The sequence below is a fragment of the Pan paniscus genome, chromosome 3 (genome assembly GCF_029289425.2).
Source record: "Pan paniscus chromosome 3, NHGRI_mPanPan1-v2.0_pri, whole genome shotgun sequence".
NCBI lineage: Eukaryota > Metazoa > Chordata > Mammalia > Primates > Hominidae > Pan > Pan paniscus.
Genome location: NC_073252.2, coordinates 104,348,877 through 104,369,730, shown reverse-complemented (window position 1 = coordinate 104,369,730; position 20,854 = coordinate 104,348,877). Strand labels below are relative to the sequence as shown.

At 33.5% G+C, this 20,854-nt stretch overlaps 1 protein-coding gene across 2 annotated transcripts in view; it reads left to right on the top strand.

Annotated features, from left to right (window-relative positions):
• The window catches only part of TBCK (TBC1 domain containing kinase), a 281,985-nt gene that overhangs the window by 45,368 nt on the left and 215,763 nt on the right, over positions 1-20,854 (top strand). For both annotated transcript variants that reach the window (XM_008955359.4, XM_003829981.5), the window contains exons 4-6: positions 9,119-9,233; positions 10,821-10,894; positions 19,338-19,479. In XM_008955359.4, the coding sequence (XP_008953607.4) occupies positions 9,119-9,233; positions 10,821-10,894; positions 19,338-19,479 (331 nt within the window). The remainder of the gene's footprint in view (positions 1-9,118; positions 9,234-10,820; positions 10,895-19,337; positions 19,480-20,854) is intronic.

Genomic DNA, 20,854 nt, shown 5'->3' with positions numbered 1-20,854 from the left:
GAATTGGTAAAAGATAACTGTTCTCCAATTTTTACACAGTATTCCTGGGTCATTATGGGATTATATGGATAAGAGCTTTTTCTTACTCTTTTTTGTGAAGCTTGCTGTAATTGGTATGATCTTCCTTATATCATAGTATTGAGAACTGAAAGTCTAGTTCAAGGTTAGGTGAAATAGACAGAACTAACTAATTCAAGGTGATCTGGTTTAGGAAAAAATATTTATTTATATAGGTAAGCAGAACTCAGAGTTCTACATTAAAATTTGGAGACAAAGCTTTGGCTATTAAAGTATTATTTTGCTTTGTCTGCCTTCCTATTTATGAATCATAGGAAGCTTATGGAGTCTAGTAGAAGTAGTTAAGAATAAAATTTGGCTATTTTTGGATTTTCTGATCTAAATATAATCACTGTATCACCCCAACTGCTGACAAATACAAGGGACGTGGTAAATAGGGTTTTTTCAGCAATCATACTGGTCATAAGTTACTTAAGACAGACCAATACTTATTTAACTGAACATTTCAGTTTGACAAACTTTTGTTTACAATATGCTGTCTTGCAGACACTGTAATAAGCAATCCATATTATTCAGGCCCTCTCCCATTCATTATTTGAGATGGGTAGGGTGATAAATTAGTCATCTAAAATATTAGTCCACTTAAAAATGTGAATTGGTTTCAAATCAAAATTCTGAACAGTAATAGAAATTTGTTTCTCTTTTTTTCACATTGCAATATATACATTAATTTTAATTTAAAAAACAACTTTGGAATGATACAGGGTACAGATTTAACCCACTATATGCCATGATAAGTTCTGTCTTAGAGAAAAGTTGCAGTCTTCCAACATCCCAAATGCTGCCAGGGTATGGGGAGTTGGACTTATTACCTAGTGTGTTTGCACAGCCAGAATTAGTGACTATGATGACAAAAGAGGTTTTGAAGTTTCTGTGCAAGGATAGGAAAAAATGCTTAGGAGAAGAAAACATTGATGGGGCAGAAATATGCAGCCAATCTTGAGATCCTCCAGACCTGTGTATCAAATGGTGATTTTATTCTCACAGAGAAGTTAAAAAACGGTTCTTCTGATTCAGTTATGTCAGGAGAATAGTTGGAGAACTCAATTTGCAATTTTTGTTAATTTATAGGATATATACATATGATGTAACAAAATATATTGTATAGTTTCAGAAAAACCCTGGGATTTTTGAGGGAGACTTGGACTTTTTGTTTATTTTGTTTTGCTTTTAAGATGATTAAGATTCTGTGCAGGGCCGATAGCTCATTGATCTCCATTTATCTTCTGTTTGGTGTTACATTTTTTACTTTATAAATTTGCAAATGGAGGCAGGGTGAAGTTGGAACACTGTCTAAGCATAACAAATCAGTGACAGAGCCTCCTGGCTTTATGTCTGAACCTCAAACCGCTAGACTATGTTTTCCATATGTATTTGATTTTACCAAGTTAATTTTCTGCTGAGAAGAAAAGTTATCTAGTATTCAAGTTGGAAAGTTAATTTCCCAATTTATTGTCTCCTATTGAGAATTAGATACATTCCAGACTTACAGGGTTCTATTTTGATTATTTTGGAGTTAAAGCTAAATTGTAAAATATGCCTAGTCTCACAACTGAAAGTCAGATGGACTGATTACTTTTTTTAGACTTACTATAAAACAATCTTTAGGTAGCAGTTTATCAATGCAATTTCCATTTCAAAACATCTGAATCTGAGGCAAATACATTCTTAAATTTAGCATGGATAGGTGTGTTCTTTCAAGCTAAAACATGTGTGCCCAGTACTGAAATGTGTTATTTCCTTTTTCAATTCCAGAAACTGTTGTATTTTTCATCCTTTTTGCTCTGTTAAATATTGTGGTATTTTTTTACAAAACATCAAAATTTAGTAAGTGATAAGTGTCAAATTAAAAGCCTCAAAGACACCAGCTCATCATTGGAAACACCCTCCCCAAATTCTGGAATTATAAACTAATGAGTCTTTAAAAGTTATATACTAGCTGAGCTCTTTTGTGTTCAAGTTATAAAGGAAAGTTTCTTTGAAGATAACACAGAATTATTCACTTGTAATATTATCTGAACATTAATCATTAGTAAGCATTTTATTTTTCCTCTCCATTTCTTAAATTACACAGTAGCTAACCATTAATATATTTCATCTGTATTTCCTCTCTCTTAACATTTTAATTCAGGCTGATACCAAGTAAGGAATGTTTTAGACCAAAAGGAAAATTTCTGTGGGAGTGATCAGGTTTTATAAGGTGAAAGAACATCTTGAACTCATAGAATGCAGAAATGTGTTTCCTCCCTTGGTTAGCTGACAGTATGGGTGTTTGGCTTGTGGAGTGGCCCTTAGAAATATCATGGATCATGGATCTGAGGAAATAGCATGTGTGGTTTTAGTTATCACTTATACATAAATGATTTCCAAATCTATCTCAGCAACCTTGACCTCTCATTCTCTTTCCTGGCCCCTATTTCTTGCAATTTGAGTAACATCTCTTCTTGGAAATGTTGCAGATACCTAAAAGAGCTGATGGTTTGAGGCCAGTAGTAATCTCTCTCAACAATTTAGTCTAATTTACAGTTTTAGACAGATATTAACAAGATTATCCTGTTACCCAGTATATCCTGATTTATTCCTGTTTCTTTCAGTAAATAAAAGCCTAGAAGAGTTGTATTTTCAGCAAATGAATTTTTTTTTGTGGATAGCCATTGGGTGAACTTGAGCAACTTGTGTTTTCTTGACTAACTAAAAGATTATACATTCTCTCTTGAGGTGTTATTCTATTAGTGGTAAAGAATTTAATTATCTTTCCCCCTTGTACCATTGTGTGATATTATTTTATATATGTATTTTAACACCTATTTTTAATACATGCTTATTGAACATGCACATTACAGACACTGATAGATATAGGGAGTCATAGTTGAATAAGCTAGTCCATACTCAAGATACAGTGGGAAAGACAAGCTTATATAGAAATAATTACCATAAAATCAAGAAACCCTCAACTGTGTACTGTCGGAAATCAAGAAAGGGAGTTCAATTCTACCACAAGGGAGAGCCATTGAATGAGAACCCATTAAGGATCTTTGCAAAAAATTATTGAAATGACAAACCATATCTGTCAGAATAAAGAATGATGTCAAAAAGGGGCCACTTGGCTGGGGTAACAGAGGAGGCTTAGAGAACAGGGACCCCAAGGTCTTGATGAGCTTAAAGAGTGGGTCCTCAGGAATGAGGAACAGAGAAGTATAGGAGATAGTAGTTAAAAATCTGGATGTTTTAAGTAAATACAGGTTGTGCAGTGTCTCATTGTGACAGACTATCTGTATTTGGGAGTATTGGCTGGGGTTAGATGAAAACCTGTGGCTGTGAATATACGAAGTCTTCCATTCTGCGTAAGAATTAAATCCATGATCTTGGCCTCAGTATGTTTTAACCACTACAGATGATTTATGGACGATTTAATCATGAAGACAGTAAATTGCCTTTGAAATATATCTGGAAAGGGATAAAAAAATATACTTGGGATTATACCAACCTAATAGATTTGAAAATTTATTGAGCCATGTTGAAAATCCAAATACAACCAAGTTGACTCATACCTAGAAACTATCAACATCTTTTTTGGTGATGGTTGTGGTGGTGATAGTGTTTTTCTCTTTTAGATTTTAAGCTTACTTTCCCAAGATTTATGACTTTTGTAGGTCTCTTTTGGTCTCACCAATGTTATAAATAAATTTTTATGTTTTATTTTTCTTTGAAGACAAAGGAAAATGATGAATAATTCTTATCTGTTTAGTTAATTGCTTATATTATAATTATCAGTTTGTAAATCTGTCCTTCTAAGTATACTGTAGGCTTGTTTGTAGTGCAGATCAATTCTTCTTCTTGGTAATTGTGGGCCCAAAAATTCAGTAACAAATAGCCACTCAATTGATATGTTTTAATATAAATAAAAATGTCCTCAAATGTAATCTTGCTTTATTGGGAGTTATCAATTATATTATTTTGAAAGCTACCTTTTGGTCTTATCTGTATTTATAATCACTAGGGATTCTTATGTTGAGTTGTTCAGGACAATGATGACAAAGTAAACGCTAGCCACCCAGGCCCTGAAGTAACAATAATTACTGAAAAATGTCAAAAGGAGTAGAATATTTTTTGATTTAAAGTATAATTTTACATTTTCTTGGTTACTGATGGGTTTGTCTATTTAACAAGATTCTCACTTGGGAATTGTGTAGGATAAAGTCCCATTGTCCCCTGTCAGTATCTTTTTTATGTAACTGTGTGAATCTAATTCTCTTAATCCTAAATCTTTTAGTGTCCATGTTCAATTAAACTGTAACATGTTAACTACTACTAGACATATGATAGTTTTACTTTGCTGTTGCATTAGCTACTTAAAAAATTTCATGACCCAAGTTATTGGTAGTATTAAAGAATATAACTTAAAAAGCTAGTAAGTACATAAAATTCTGCAAATACTGATTTGTTCTTCTCATGGTGTAAAATAGCATTTTTTGTTCTTCTTTATACCTTACATTTTAAAACAAATTAAAAAATCAAATTCTGAGACTATGAAAGGACAGAAAAGCAAATCAGATTGTAATTGACATGTACTCTCAAGTAATAGCTAAGAAAGGGTATGTCATTTATATGTTTGAATTTTTAAAAATTATTTTGGTATGCATGTTCATCAGCTCATTTTTAACATGATTGTGCTTTTTGACATGCAAGTCTAATGTCTAATAGCTCACAATTAGCAAAAGCACAGTATAGAGGGTAGAAAATGCAGTCTATGTGTTCAGTAGTTTCAGAACTTGTTCAATGGGAAAATCACTTTAAAGGTTTGGCTTTAATTTCATGAGAAAGACATCTATATTGAAGTAGTATGCAGCTGAGGTCCTCTAGTGTCATAGCTGAATATGGCATCAGTTTTTTGTGAGTTGTGTGAGAAACAGACAAGAACAAGAGAAGCTACTCTAAAATTGACTTGTAGAGCCAAATGAGTTCATAAAACTAGGTTTACATTTTGCTAATCTCAGGGAATGTTTCTCTCTTTTTTTAAGGGGAAGACTTTGTTTTCTTTCATGTGCACATATTTATCAATGTAACTGTGCTTTTACATAAAATCTTTGCCTCTATAACTATTGATAAGTTACAAATAATTTTTTTTAAGTTTGGAATATTGCCATTTATACGGTTAGTTTATTTTTTGAAGATGTTTATGAAAAGTCTGTTTATCCCAAATTATGCTTGTTTCACACATTCCCTATTTGTTTAAGACTCAGTGATATGGCACTTTAATATGGGAGAAATTATTTGATAAAAAGGAATATTTTACAGTCAATTTAAATAGCATTCTTTATAAATAGTAACCCTCATTGCTTCTTTTTTACACACATTATGGGGAATATCAGCTTATTCCTTTACTTCAAAATATGACAACCAGGGATCGGATTACCAGAGGTAATATTTGAGGTAAAAAAATAGTTCGAGAAAAACAGAGCCTGGAGATGGGGTGGAGAGGGAGTACTCACCATAGAGGAAATGAAGATAATACTCTTTTCCCAGAATTTAAAGACTTCTAACTATTCTCAGAGATACTCAAAGGAATGATGTATCCATAACCAAAGAACAGTATCTATCGACAAGGAGCAACTAGAGGACATAATAGAAATCCTGGAAATTAATGGTTTGGATTTCTCTCTCTCTCTCTCTGTCTCTTTCTCTCTTGCTCTCTCTCTCTCTCTTTGGATCTCTGGATCTCTCTCTCTCCTGGAATTAAGTTATATAATAGATAGAGGACTAAAGATTATGCTCTTAAAACAGAAAGTTAATACAACAGGATGACTGTAGTCAATAATAATTGTACATCTTAAAATAACTGAAAGTACAATTGAATTCTTTATAACACAAAGGATAAATACTTCGGGGGGACACCCCATTTTACATGGTGTGATTATTACTCATTTCATGCCTGTATCAAAACTCATGTACCTCATAGATATATATACCTGCTATATCCTCAAAAAAATTAAATTAAAAAAATAGTTCCAGTTATCATCTGTCTACTAAGAGTTCCAACTTAGAGAAAAAGAGAGAGAAAACAGTGAAAGATGTAGCAAATCAAATTTTCCTTGTGAATATTTCTGTGTTAATGGAACATGTGAGTCTTCAGATTGAAAGGACATGCTTAATGATGACTGGCACAAATATGCCCACATTAGACATATTGGGCTGAAATATTATAACTCTAGGGATAAAGTAAAAATAATCCTCAAAACTTCCCAGGGAAGAGTGACAGGATGTCTGCAACAAAGTTGGAAACAGACTGATACTAGCCTTCTCGCCATTAATAAAGAATGCTATAAGACAATGGAGTAATTCTTTCTAAGTTTAAAGGCAAGAATAAGATATTTTCAGATGTGCCGTGCATGAAAATATTCTACTCATGTTCTCTGTATGAAACAATTTCTCAAGATGTCTTATAGCTAAACAAAAAAGAAATTTAAAAATAGTATGAGATATAAAAATTATAGTAGCTGATGATAATCTTCATAAATAGAGTTATAAAATTATGGTATCCATTAAATCTTGATGACTGAGACATTTTCTCTTGACAGCTAGGGTTTAAGTGGCCTAGGTTTCTATTTCTTTCTGTGCTTAGTTCTACAGTAAATATTTGTTAATCATTATTATCATATGGCAATGTGCCAATCACTTCCCATCTTTCTCAGAGTAAAAGCCCAAAGGTCTTAAAGTGGCCTAAAGGGCCTTACGTCTTCTGACTCATAGCTATCTCTCTGAGCTTATCTCCTATCACTTTAGTCTTTGCTCATTCTACTGCATGCACTGAATACACTTTTGTGAGCTGCTGACTTTATACCAGTTCAGGACTTGCTTGCTGTGGCCTCTGCCCGAATCATACATTTTCCAGAGACCTACCTGTCTTTTTTACTTCTTTTAGATTTCTACATAAGTGTCACCTTCTCAGTGAGGACTTCCCTGACCACATTATCTGTCTTCCCTACTTCATTTTTTTTCTTCATTTAATCACTACATGTCACATTATCTATTTACTTATTTGTTTCACCTTCCAGAAAGGAGTGTAGGTTTCCTTTATCCCACTTACTATTTGATAATGTAAAAACAATATAATGAATACAGATAAGAAGTTTGGGAAGAAAATTGGGGAAGTTGTGAAAATATGACAACTGTATCCTCTTGCAGAATGAAGAGTTAGTTATATTAAGTAAAAGTCTACCACCAGAATTGAAAACTAACTGCTGATGATTATTTGATAATGTAAAATAAAATTTGTTAATGTAAAACAATGTAATAAAAAGGACTTGAGGAAGAAAAATAGGAAAGTTGTGAAAATACATCAATTATATCCTCTTGCATAGTGAAGAGTTAGTAAGTAAGTAAAAATCTAACTACCAGAAGAATTGAAAACAAAACCTGCTGATTCCCTCTGGAAAGTCAAACTAGGATCATAGAGGCAAATTTTAGCTTTTATCTCTGGTTATTTCTTTTGGTTTTAATTTCGGAGAGAGAATCAGGTTGCAACAATTATTTTTGTAAAAATTTTATTCAATCTAGTATTTTTTAAAGTCAGGATTATTAAGGTATAATTTACATACCTTAACATTTACCCTGTTTTATGTAAAGTTTAATGAGTTTGATAAACAAAGTTATGTAACCATCATCAAAATCAAGGATAGAACAGTTCCCTCATGCCACAAAACTTTCTCATACTCTTTTGTAGTCCACCTACCCCCCACCCAAGCCCATGGCAATCTGTTAGTCCATTTTTTAACTTTTAACCTATGTCTTTTATTTAGTGCGTTTCTCATAGACTGAGTATAGCTGAGTTTAAATTCTTATCAAATCTGACAATCCTTATGTTTTAATTGGTGAATTGAGACCATTTGTACTTAATCTATTAGTCATTTTCTATTTGTTCTGTTCTTTTTTCCTTTTATTCTGCCTGTTTGTGGATTGAATATTTTTTATTATTCCATATTATCTCTACTATTGGTTTTAAAAATTATGTTTAGTGGCTATCTGCAAACACTAATTTAATTTTAGAAAAATTTAAAAAAAATGGATAGAAAGGAAAATCTATACCAAAATGTTAATATTGTAGGTATGGGGAAATTTCCTATGTGAACAATTTTTGATTAAAACATTAGAGGATAATTAATAAAGCTAGGTTAATTGTATGTGAGTATTACATTTGTCTTATGATCTGAGATTTGAACTTTTCAAAAAGAAAAGAAATGTTGACAAGAAAATATTTTAATGCAGGTACCAATGTCTGCAAATGAACAATCCATACTTTATAAAGTGTAATAATAAAAATTAAAACATGTTCCAAATCCTACTTACTACTGCTAAGTAGCAGTATTTACCCAAATACAGTACCTGTTTCCTGATAATTTGCATGAGTAGACTTGCAAATTGGAAAAAAAATTAGGGAGATGGATGGTGAGAGAGAGAAGGAGGGAAAAGAGAAGGAAACTGGAGGATATCTGTGTGAAGGATGGCTTGTAGAGGATAGGATAAGAATTAAAGAGAAAAGTTTGCTAAATCATAAATGACCAGAGATTGCTTTATAGGTTGAATATGGAAAATAAGCTAGTGTTTGTATACCATAAAATATATTGTTACTACTTTTTTCGGGGGCTTAGGTATTTTGTATTGAGCAAAATAGTTTTTAGTGACTTAGTTCTGCCATATACTTGAAACTTAACCTGATAATTTGGCAAAGCCAAACCTGCTATAGGTTAGTTGCACTCACCACCAAAATTAAAGCCCTTTCGTGGAAGAACCAAATACTGCTATTACAGTAGCCTTTAGGAAACTGTAGGATCTTTGTCAGATCAATTCTGTTATAATCAGAAAACCTAAAATATGTAGAGGTAGATATTTTAGAAAATATATAGATTCTATTTTCTCAGAATAAAAGAGGAGCAATAAAAATATAACTTTTTGAATATTTTCACTAGGTCACATTTCACTTGTTAAAACAAGTTATTTATTTGCTTTGTAATTGATCTTTGACTTTTTGTTTTCTTTGTAGCTGTTCAACGGTTTTGTGTATAGCATTTGAGGTTCTTCAGGGCTTGCAGTATATGAACAAACATGGTATAGTACACAGGGCATTGTCTCCTCATAATATCCTGTTGGACCGAAAGGTAATTGTTAAATCATGTAATAAATATTTATATATCATTTGAAATTGGAAGCAACTGGAATCAGGGCTACTCAGTCAGAGGAACAATAGAATCAGAATATGTTTTAAGAATATTCATAATGAAAAGACTATATGAAAGTGATGTAACTGTGGTTTTTGAATTTAAGGATTAAATAATCCTTAAATTATTTAATCTGTATATCTTTCACATGGATTATTTTTCCCACAAGACCCATTTTCTAACTTTATGGTTTTTTTATTTTACTCTTATTTCTAAAGCCTTGTGGCGTCCCAGTATACTCCTCCTCTTAATTTATTTTCATTTTTAAGAAAATGGCTCTTTTTGCTAGAATGTTATTCATATAAACCAGCTGCATTGTGTTTTCTCTGTTTTTCTTCTGCCTTCTTTCCTCTTCTATTTATCTCCTTATTTACCAGCTGTTCATACCTACCTCCTTTTACTATTGAAGTGCTGTTTCTCTACTGGAAATCTTATGGGGCATTAAGAAGAAGCTTGTAAACCCTTCAAAGAGAATTATGGATAGTAAGGGTATATATTTTCAGGAATAATTGTAATTTGATTCCTTTTCATAAAATACATAAAAACAACTTGGAGGAAATTTTTTCATGGGCATTATTTGCTGTGTTAGGATTATCCTTGTTCTCTGGTTCTTTTCCCAAATCAATACTTGGGAGGCTGAGATGAGAACATTACTTGATCCCAGGAGTTTGAGGCTGCAGTGAGCTATGATCACACCAGTGCACTCCAGCCTGGATGACAGTGTGAGACCCTGTCTCTAAAAAACAAACACACAAACACAAAAATAGAAAATTGTACTCATTAATTTCAGATTTATGGCAGTAAAGAATCATTACCTTATCAATTTAAGCTGTTTTTAAATATAAATATTTTATAATGCTTGGAAATAATGTTCTTGAGAAGACAAACCAATTTTAAGATCAACTTAATATTTTAAAGCCTTATAGATTAAAAGGGAAAAACTTAAAATATGTAAAATTATATTTATCATTTATTAAGAGCCTTATACTTATGATAGTTATTTTTGTTCTCAAACAATATAAAAAGTTATTGAAAATCTAGCAGATTCACGAAAATCTTGATGATTTTTGAACTGATCTTTTCAAGTTAAGTTTTCCTGTTTCACAGTTAAATTATAACTATAAATGGACTTTCAACTCCATGGAAAAAAATTTGCTCTGTGAAAATTACCACAAAACATTCTAACCAAGGTTTCAAGACAGATGAGAATGTTTTTGCCTTTTTGTTTTGTGAAATAACTAGACAATGTAACAGCAAAAATATTAAAGAAAAATGTCATTTGTCATTTTGAGATATATATGTGTACATATGCATATATACATATTTAATGAGTATAAAGCAGACTATTGGCAGATAGTTTTTTATAAAATTATGATTTTTTAAAATCTACAGTGGCATTTTGATGAAATATTGTTATATAATGGTTTCTTTAGTTATAAAATGTATAATGATAATTTTATAATATAAATTATATATTGTCAATTATAATAAATTATTTGATAGTGTTTTTTTTCTTTATTATTGTAGGGACATATTAAATTGGCTAAATTTGGACTTTATCACATGACAGCTCATGGTGATGATGTTGATTTCCCAATAGGGTAAGGATATGTTTTCCTCTATTTTGAGTTTCTTTTTAACTTTGTAATCTTTGATAACATGTATATTTTGTTAATTATATTTGATATTCCTTTCTGATATGCAAACAGCTTTTTTAAAATTAATGCATCTCAATTTTCCATATACTTTTAAAATGAGTAGACAATGAGTTTTTCCCAGCATCCTCGTTGATGTTCATCATTCATTGAATTGGCAGAGAAGCTAACAGTATTGACATTCTTTACATTATAATATTTCCTAATTATCTGTATTTCATTCAGAATCAAATCAACTTAAGGCAAGAAGGATGACTAGATTCTCAACTAATGATAATGTGTGTGCATCAAGAGACTGAAAAACATCACTCTCACATTATTTTCAATTTAATGTTTTATGTTTAATTCCCTTTTCTCTAAGATATATATTAAGATTCAAGTTGAGTCATTGTGGATATTAGAGATAGAGATAAATTCCATACCTGAAAGTCTATGTTTAAGTTCAGAAAGGTTTATTTAATCACTTCTGTTATGGAATTGCAGATGTATGTTGCCCTCCACAAAAGAAATGGAAGGTTGTTTCATGCATATTCAAGTAGATGTTTTTGATACAGATTTCTGTGTTATATTTGTGTGGTTGCTTTTAGACATTTTCATTATTATTTTCTTTTCTGAAGATTTAAGTTGAGATTGTTTTAGATAAAATAGTTACAAAAATAGTATAAAGAATTCCTCTATACCCTTCATCAGTTTCTCCAAATGTTAACATTTCACTACATTTGCTTTTTCTCTGTTTTTTCTCCGAGCATATATGTGTGTATGTGTATAATGATTGTTTTTTATAATCACTTAAGAGTAATTAATTACATAATAGCACTTTAACCTCTAAGTACTTCAGTTTGTATTTTCTAAAAGAAGGACTTTGTTTTTTTACGTGACCTCAGAACAGTTGTCAAAACAAGGAAACTAAACTTGATGCAGTATTATTATCTAACCTAGAGACCTTAATCATATTTTTTCAATTGTAATGTGGCTGTTTTTGATAGTATCCATTTGTGTTTTCCTCTTTGGGCTTCCTAAAATCAGTTCTATCACACCGTTACTGAGAATTGTGATATGGAGTCATGGAGTGTGTTTTTCAAACAGAATGTTACTTAAAAACTTAATTTGATTTTTTTTTTAAAGCCAGCCTCATATATAACTTGCCCTTTTTTCTTTATAACTCAAATTACAGGTTTCTTAACTAAATTTTTTAAGTTTATGACTGTGTCTTATTATTAAGACATAGATAATAATCTTAAACTTTATTCAGTGAGGAAACATTTATTGAGCAATTTCTCTTATGCCTGTTGGTTTTACAAAAATAAATAAGATAGCTTTCTGTCCTCAAGAAGCTCATTGTTTAGTGGGAGAATTTTCTGTTTTGATGGACTACTTATTAAGGTACATAAATACGTAGTCTTACAGTTTTGTGTATTGAAAACTTACAGGCAAAAACCAATTCTTGTTTCATAAGCATGAAAATGGTATTTTGCAAAGACAGTCTACAATTTCTTATTTGTTCAAAAAAGCCCTTTCGAATATGAAAGGGGTTTTTTATTCAACTTATAGTTGAATATAAGTTTTTAGTGAGGCTCTAGCTCCTTTGTCATGTATGATAAATGCCTTTCGAGGTGACTTTTAAGTAGCTGTAGTACAAGTGATTGCTGCTGCTTCTTTTGTCTAAATCAATTTGTGTAAGAAAGAAATCCAAAAACTTAAAAATTACTTTAAGCTTTTGATTTTTATTTAAAGGTACTTTAGGTTTCAGTGATGAATCGAAGAAAGGAGGTGATTCTTCTTAAAGCATATCAAGTAAGAGCTACACTTGAATTTAAAATGCTTGGATAAGAATTGGTCTTGTGTTACCCTTTGGTCTGGCTTGCTTTGAAGTCTTAGACCCAAAGGGTCTTACCAGAAAATATCAAAGAGCAAAATGTGAAACATTAGCCAGGAAAAATAAAGTGATCAAACAGCTAAGGCATGAAAGAAAATATTTACACCAGAAGAAGCTTGCAGTTGATTCAAAAGACAAATATTAAGGAACAACAAAGTAAAATGTTACCATCTGTTTCAAAATACTGTAAAGAGTTGGAAATTGGGCATTCATTTCAGTTGGCCAGTAGCTTAATACCTTGTTAAAACATCAAACAGATGATGAAAGCCACTTTATTTACCTCATCAGTCATACTCACAGCAAAGTTCTGGTAATTGTCTTTGAGTGTTAAAATGCTATGCTACAGAAGAGAAAGTTGTTGAAAAAAGATGAACTACATTAAATAACAATTCTAGAGCTTATTATTTTTTAATAATTTTCCTGTGATTAAAAGGGAAACTAAAATATTTGAAACAAAGTTTATCTCTGTCCTGTCAGAAGTTTTTGATATAACAATTTACCTGTAGTTTTGCTTGATTTTTCATTATTATTATTTTTGGGTTAGATGTGCTGGAAATCAGGAAAAAAGATGAAAACTGACTTCTGGATGTATTGTGGTGATGATAAAAGTATACCATTGCATTTGTATTAAATTTTTTATTTTTAATTAATGTCTATATATTCACTAATATTTATAACAGCTTTGTGACGTAGGCAGTAATATTCCAGTTTTACAGATGAAGAAACCCTAATCACATAGAGAATATGTGGTAGAACTGAAATTAGAACACAGGTATTATAACATCTAGTCTAGTGCTGCTTCCACTAGACTTCAGCTGTTTCTAGAGATATCACACATTCATTTGGAAGAGCAGTATCATCTTAGGGTAAAATAACACAATACGAATTTGTATATGAGAGAAATACATGAGCAAATCATAAGAAGATACTGGTATCACCATCATCATTCTATTAAAATGAAAAAGGAGTTAAAAAACAAATTTACCCATTTGAATTTAAGTCACATTCCCTGACTTAATTGACTTGTATTTTGAATGTAAATAAGAAGTACTAGCAATGATAGTGTGAGGAGGTAGCTGTAGAAAAGGTAGGAAGAAAAATAGAAATAATATTTGAATGCCTACTTAATATATATTACATAGATGATACATATATTTAAATACATTTTGATTATACTTATCATTGTAAGAGGACATAATTTAATCTAACTGGTTTTAAAATCTAGATTGTGGTGCTCATGACTAAATCTGACAATAAATGACGAAAGGGCATGCACATATGTAATAAGTATGGCAAAATTTCACTCCATCTCTCTTCTAAAACGGTTCTTATTCCTTTTATTTCTAGGCACTGGGATTCAAATTTAGCAATTGCTCCTATGTCTAATCCTTATTTACTACCTGCTTCTTAAATTGTTGTTTGTAAGGCCATCCTAATGGGTATTTTTGATAGGAATTTTTTTTTAAAGCAAAACTATACTGAGTATATCCTCTATTTAAGTCTCCTTGGTAGTTGCAGAGGGTTTATAAAAAGATACGCAAGTGCCCTCAGGTATGTAGTTCTTTTTTTTCTAATTGAGATGGGAGGTTAAATTTTTGTATGTGAAATATATAGTATATAAAACAAACATGTATAGCATCATACCGTGTATAGCTTTTATAAGATATAGAACAGGCAAAATAAGTACTTTATAGAATCAAATCAGGTATTGATGGCAGTGGCGGCCTGTCTGGGATGGCCACTACCATGATGCCGGCTGCAGTGTGGAGGAGGTGCTGCTGGGGCTGTCACTTCACGGAGCCTATGGGGGCCAGGAGCAGGCAGGAGCCCCACCTTCCCGGGCACAGTTGCAGCTGCCTAAGTTGGTGCTGCAGACCCAGGCCTCCCTGTGCTCTTGGGGGCCGGAAGCAGGCAGGAGCCCTGCTCTCCCAGGTGCAGCTGTAGGCTCGGAAATGTCTACTCCCACTGCCTGGCCTCTCCCAGCTCCCTGTACACACTCTGATCTTGGAGCGATGTTGGGGTCAAGCCCAGGTGCTGTTGGACCCCGGCTGGGTGTGTGCACACTCGAGGCAGCACTGACACTCCAGCCCCCTGCTGCCTTGACTCCCTGTGGACTTCGGACACCAACAAGCAAGGGAGGGAGTCCGAAGGGGGGCTGAGGGCAGCTCAGTGCTGGTGGGCAGGCGCTCCGTGGCACAAATAGCCTGGGCACCATGAAGAGTGACAGGAGTCAGACAGGTTCCTGGGTAGAAGGGGGCAGGTCCCTGGTGAAGCCCTGCCTTCAAGCCCAGGAGGGCCTGAAGCATGGGAGATGGGCTGCAGGTCCCGTGGACCTGAGTGGGAACTTGTGGTGCTTTTTCTGGGCCCACCCATGGCCGCCCATGGACCAATGGACGTGCACTTCTTCCCTCTGAGGACCATAAAAACCCTGGACTCAGCCAGACTTGAGCAGATGATGGATGGCCAGCTGTAGAGAGGAGCTACCCACCCCAAGGTCTTCTCTCTGCTGAGGGCTGAATGCTCATAGGGACACCCCACCTGAGGGGAAAAGCTATCCACCCTAGGGTCTCTTCTCAGCTGAGTGTTGAACACTCCTTGGGACACCCTGCCAGTGGAGAGGAACTACCCACTGTGGGTCTCTTTAGGTGTTCTATAGCTCAATAAATCTCTTCACCTTGCTCACCCTTCACTTGTCCATGTACCTTATTCTTCTTGGATGCAGGACAAGAATTTGGGACCTGCCAAATGTCAGAGCTAAAACAGCTATAACAAACAGGGCTGAAACAACCCCTTGCTTGCCACATTGCGGGTGGCAAGGAAAGAAGACAGAAGGAGAGAGGAGCTGCAGCCCTTTGGGGAGCCCAGACCTAGGAGCTTTCTGAGCCAGGGCTGTGACACTCTCTTTGGGGCTCTGCAGTTCCTGGCATCTCCAAGTTTCCATGCACAACCATGTTCCCTGGTGCCAGCCATGGAAGCTGCTTGCAACGCACCTGGTCCAACCACAGCCTTGCAGGAAGCCAGTGCCTATGCCAGCACCTGGACCTGCCTGCCATGCCACAGCCAGTGTGCCTGGCTGTGCACAGTGGCCAGACCCCACACTCACTCATACACCCCTTGCCACGCCATGCCTGACTCTCCCTTGGCCGCGTGGCATCCAGGCCAGTAGCACGAGCTGAGCACAGCCTGCCAGTCCAAGTGGATGGAACGAGCCCAGTGGGTCCCAGCAAAACTCAGGCAAAGGCACCACTGGCCACAGAGGTTTCCACCTGACAAAGTGACACCACAAAATCCCGTGATATGTTCCTTTATGGAAAAAATATAAATCTTTTTGAGAGACATTATAGAAGACCTAAATAAATATGGAGATATCATGTTTATAGATTGTTAGGGTTAGTATTGTAAAGATGTTAGTTCTCTACAACCTGTCTTTATATCTTATCTATTTTCAATAAAAATTCAACTGTATGTGAAAGAGAAAATACTTGGCAAGATAGTTTTAAAATGTATGTAGAGAAGAACAAACACCTACAAAGAGCCTGCATTTTCCCAAAGAGAAACTAAAAGGTATGTATGTTTTGAGAGCTCTTAACAATTTTCAGTAATTATTTAATAAAATATATTTTATATAAAAATATTTTATTTAAAATAGTGTAATAGTATACTCTTAGGCAAATTGACCAAATGAACAGTTGAGGGAGCCAAGAAACAAACCTATGTATGTGTGGAGATTTGATTTAGTATACGGCTGGCACTGCAGACTACTTGAGGAGAAAGAGGTTTCAATAAAGGGAACAGGGCTCAATTGCTTATTTATGTAGGAAAATAAGTTGTACCTTGTCTGACATCATATGAAAAATGAATTCTAGATGAATCAAGAAACTTAAATATAAAAGGCTAAACTGAAATTTTGAGAAAATTAACAGATTATTTTGACAAAATCATTAAGTATAAGGAAAAAAGTTTAATTCAACTGAAAGATAAGAACTTCTCATTCATAAACAGATACCGTAAAGAGAAAGAAAAGACAAAACCACAAAGTGGGAGAAAATATTTCAAGTCATAATTACTGAAGAAGACATTAGTATCTGGAGTTAAAGAACAACTGTGCAGTAAAAGATTATCATAGGAAGCCTAAGACTGCTATCCTTAGAAACTAAGTCCTGCTAGCAATGTTTGCCCTTGGCTGTTGCCTTGAAACTTGGGTTGCAGAAATGTCCCCATGGATGCCTAACTGCTGAGGCTAGTTTACTGTGCTTGTAAACAACCAAAGTGGTTTATGCTGAACACTTGCTTTCCTTCTTGAGTTCTTGAATTTTTGTACATGCCAGGCAGAGAGTGCCTGTGTGACAAGTCCCAAATAAAATCCTTGGATTTTCAATGAGCTTCTCTGGCCAGAAACATCACATAACATTTGTTCTTCAAGATTGGAAAGAAGTTAAAAAAAAAAGAAAGAAAAGAAAATGAAAGATACATCACATACATGGTGCTATATTTTTGTTGCTGGAAGAAGAATGTATTCTGTGTGATCCCTGATAGGAGGGAGAGAGCATAAGGAAGCCTGTATATAGGTTCCTGGAGACTCCCTCTCTATCTTTGTCCCTTGTGATCCAGCTATGCCCTTACTATGTCACTGTAATAAATCTTAGCCGTGAGTACACTTATTTGCTAAGTCTTGTAAGTCCTTCTAGTGAATTTCTAAACATGAGAGTGGTCTTGGGGACCCCAAAACAACTAGAGAAATAAGCGAAAGACTTGAATGGGCATATCACACAATAATAAACCCAAATGACTAATAAACATATGAACATATGCCTCAATGTCATTAATTTTCAAGGAAATGCAAAGTAAAACCACAATAGATTTTATATACCAGATTGTTAAACATTAAAAAGTCTGTCAAATATCAAGTGTTGGTGAAGAAGTAAAACAATAGGAACAGTCATTCACTGCTGGCAAGTGTATAGATTGGTATAACTCGTTTTGAAAAACATTTGGCATTGTGTAATGAAGTAGAAAGTGCACATATCCTATGGCTTAGAAATTTGGGTCTAGGTTGTTAACCTTGGGAACCTTTTGCAGATGTATACCATACATGGCATTCTGTGCAACGTTGTTCATAATGCTAATAATAAAAAGCAGGAAACAGCTTAAATGCCATTGCCATTTGAATGTATAAATAATGTTATGTTCATATAATAGAAATAAGAATTTAATGGATATAGCTTCATGCAACAATATAGATAATCTTGATTGAAAGAGCAAAAGAATACAGTCATCCTAATTCCAGTGTTATAAAGTTCAGAAATATGCTTGACTAAACAGTACATTTTTTAGGGATACAAATATGGTAAAACCATCAGGAAATGGAAGAGAATGACAAACACAAAAATTCCAGGTATCTTCTCCTCTGGAGGAACAGGGGTGGAGATACAATCAGGGAGAAGCACAAAGGGACTTTTGGTGATAATTTTATGTTCTTCACTTAAACTGCTTCTTGGTACATGGGTGTTCATTGAAGCTTTCTTCTTTATGCCTTATTCATATTTAATAGGCAGTGTTTTGCATTTATTCAATATTTGCTAAACCGGTTTTCAAAAAACGTTTTATGTCAGTGAAGTTGTGAGGAAATAGGCACCCTCATGTATTACTTATGACAATATAAATTGATACAACCTCCCCAAAGGGCAACTTGGTGTGGTAAATCAAAATTTAAAATGCACATACCTTACGATCTTGGAATGCCACTTCTAAGAATATATCTGTCATTTATATGCATATACTTGTGGGATATGTAATAGTCATAATATATTCATCTCATTATTGGTAATAGCAAAAGAATGGAAGTTCCAAAATGTTTTTGTTTCATCAAATTAAGTACATCAATGAAATTATTGGGAGTTTTCAAAAAGAATGAGGAAACTCTATACTTGTGTTTTTAAAGAACAATCTCTAAAATACACTTTAAGTGGAAAAAAGGTACATAGCAATATGTATAGTATTTCACCATGTGGGGCAGAGGTGATGGGTGGACAAAGTTATATATACATAAATATGTATGGATGACAGGGGTGTAGAGATAGGAGTTTTACTTTTCAATTTGTATCTTTTTCATAGCATTAACATTCTTACTACTAAAAATAAATACTTTTTTAAAAGATAAAATGCACTTTAAATATTAATTCAGCATTAAGGGAAGATAGGCAATAAGAAGGAAGGAAAAACACTTGGAAGCCTAGAGGACTGTGTTAAAAACACAGAGAGAAGCAAATAAAGGAGCTAATGCTGGAGGGAGACATGAAGGTTTTAAAACTATTTCAGACTTGTGTATATTTACTCTTGATTCCTTGACATTAAAGTTCTGTATTATGATGGTTAGTTTAGAATGCTTTCTAGCAACAGTTGTTAATTTAATTGCATGAGACTTTTACATAGATCTTACCACATTGATTGTAAAAATGTACTATCGCTTCTTTCCCTGTTGTAATTTTTCATTATTTTAATGTATCATTACAGGTATCCCTCGTACTTGGCCCCTGAGGTAATTGCACAGGGAATTTTCAAAACCACTGATCACATGCCAAGTAAAAAACCATTGCCTTCTGGCCCCAAATCAGATGTATGGTCTCTTGGAATCATTTTATTTGAGCTTTGTGTGGTATGTATAAAGAAATATTAATATAATAAAAGGAAATTGTGCATTTATTGGAATAATCTTTTGGAGAGGAAAGTTAATAATAGTATGTTTTTGCTGTACAAATTAATTACATATGAGGAGAAAAGGCTTAATTTGACTTAATCATGTTTGATAATTTCACATTTTTTTGGCATCTCTGGAAACATACTTTTACTAAGTGTGAATGTAAATGTTACCAGATGTATATTATTTTGATATCTCTATAATGTGTATATTTTTACAAAGTTAAGATGTTTATATTAAGTTATATGAGATATATGGAGTACCATTAAAAGTTTAACAAGATATTGAAATGAAAACTACGTTTTTAGAAGATTGATATGACAGTAATGTAAGATTGAGAAGAATAGCAGCTTTTTTCAATGATCTCTACCTGTAGTTCCGATTTGATAAGTGTTTAAGAACATTTTTTCTTCTGTATTAAAAAAAATCAAAGCATCTCTTTTTTCTATAAACACCAGGTAATCTTAAGCCTTTTCCTTCTAAGTTTATTTAAATGATCATATAAGCTTAATTTGTTTATGATAAGAGAAATATAATGATAGCCAACATTAATGAAGCATATTCTGCATTACATAACCCTCACCATAACCTGTGGTATATGTACAGTTAATATTTTAATTTTACAGATGAGAAAAGTGAAACTTCAGGTGGTATTAAGTAGTTTGCCAAATTTATATAACTATTTGATGGTGGAAGAGTCCAATTTGGCACACAATCATTGCTCAACTCATAAATGCTGAAGGTATAAGTGTTTGACTCCAGACCTTATACTAAGGAGCCTCCTGAGGCAGACTAATAAGGAAATAATTAAAATATAATGTGTGCATCTTAAAATATACCAGGTGCTGTAGGAGCATGAAGGATGGCTGTCTGAAGTTATTGTGGTAAGAGGAAGGAGTGATATGAAGTTTTTTTAATGGAGAAACAGACTACCCGAATCATGATATTTAAGTAAGAATTAGCTCGGTAGGCGAAAGAGTATAATCAGTCTTACCCAGGAGTCATCTTGGTCTCAATAAAGTAAGACTCCACATGGCCTGGAATACATCTAGATATCCAGGTATGTGTGGATCTCAAAAGTGAACAATGCTTACATCAAACTAGAATGTAATGACCCTTAGATGTATAAAATGTTTAAATGATAACTATTATGCAACACTTTCTAAAATGTTATTTCACCAGTAATTTTTCTTTAGTGGAGCTGACTTTAAAAATCCATTAAAACTTTTGGAGATAAATAAAGATGCCTGATAAAATTAGTTTCAGCTATAAGGGGAGAAAAATGCCTTCCTAGAAAAAACATGTAAATATTAATAGAAATTTCTTTTCTCAT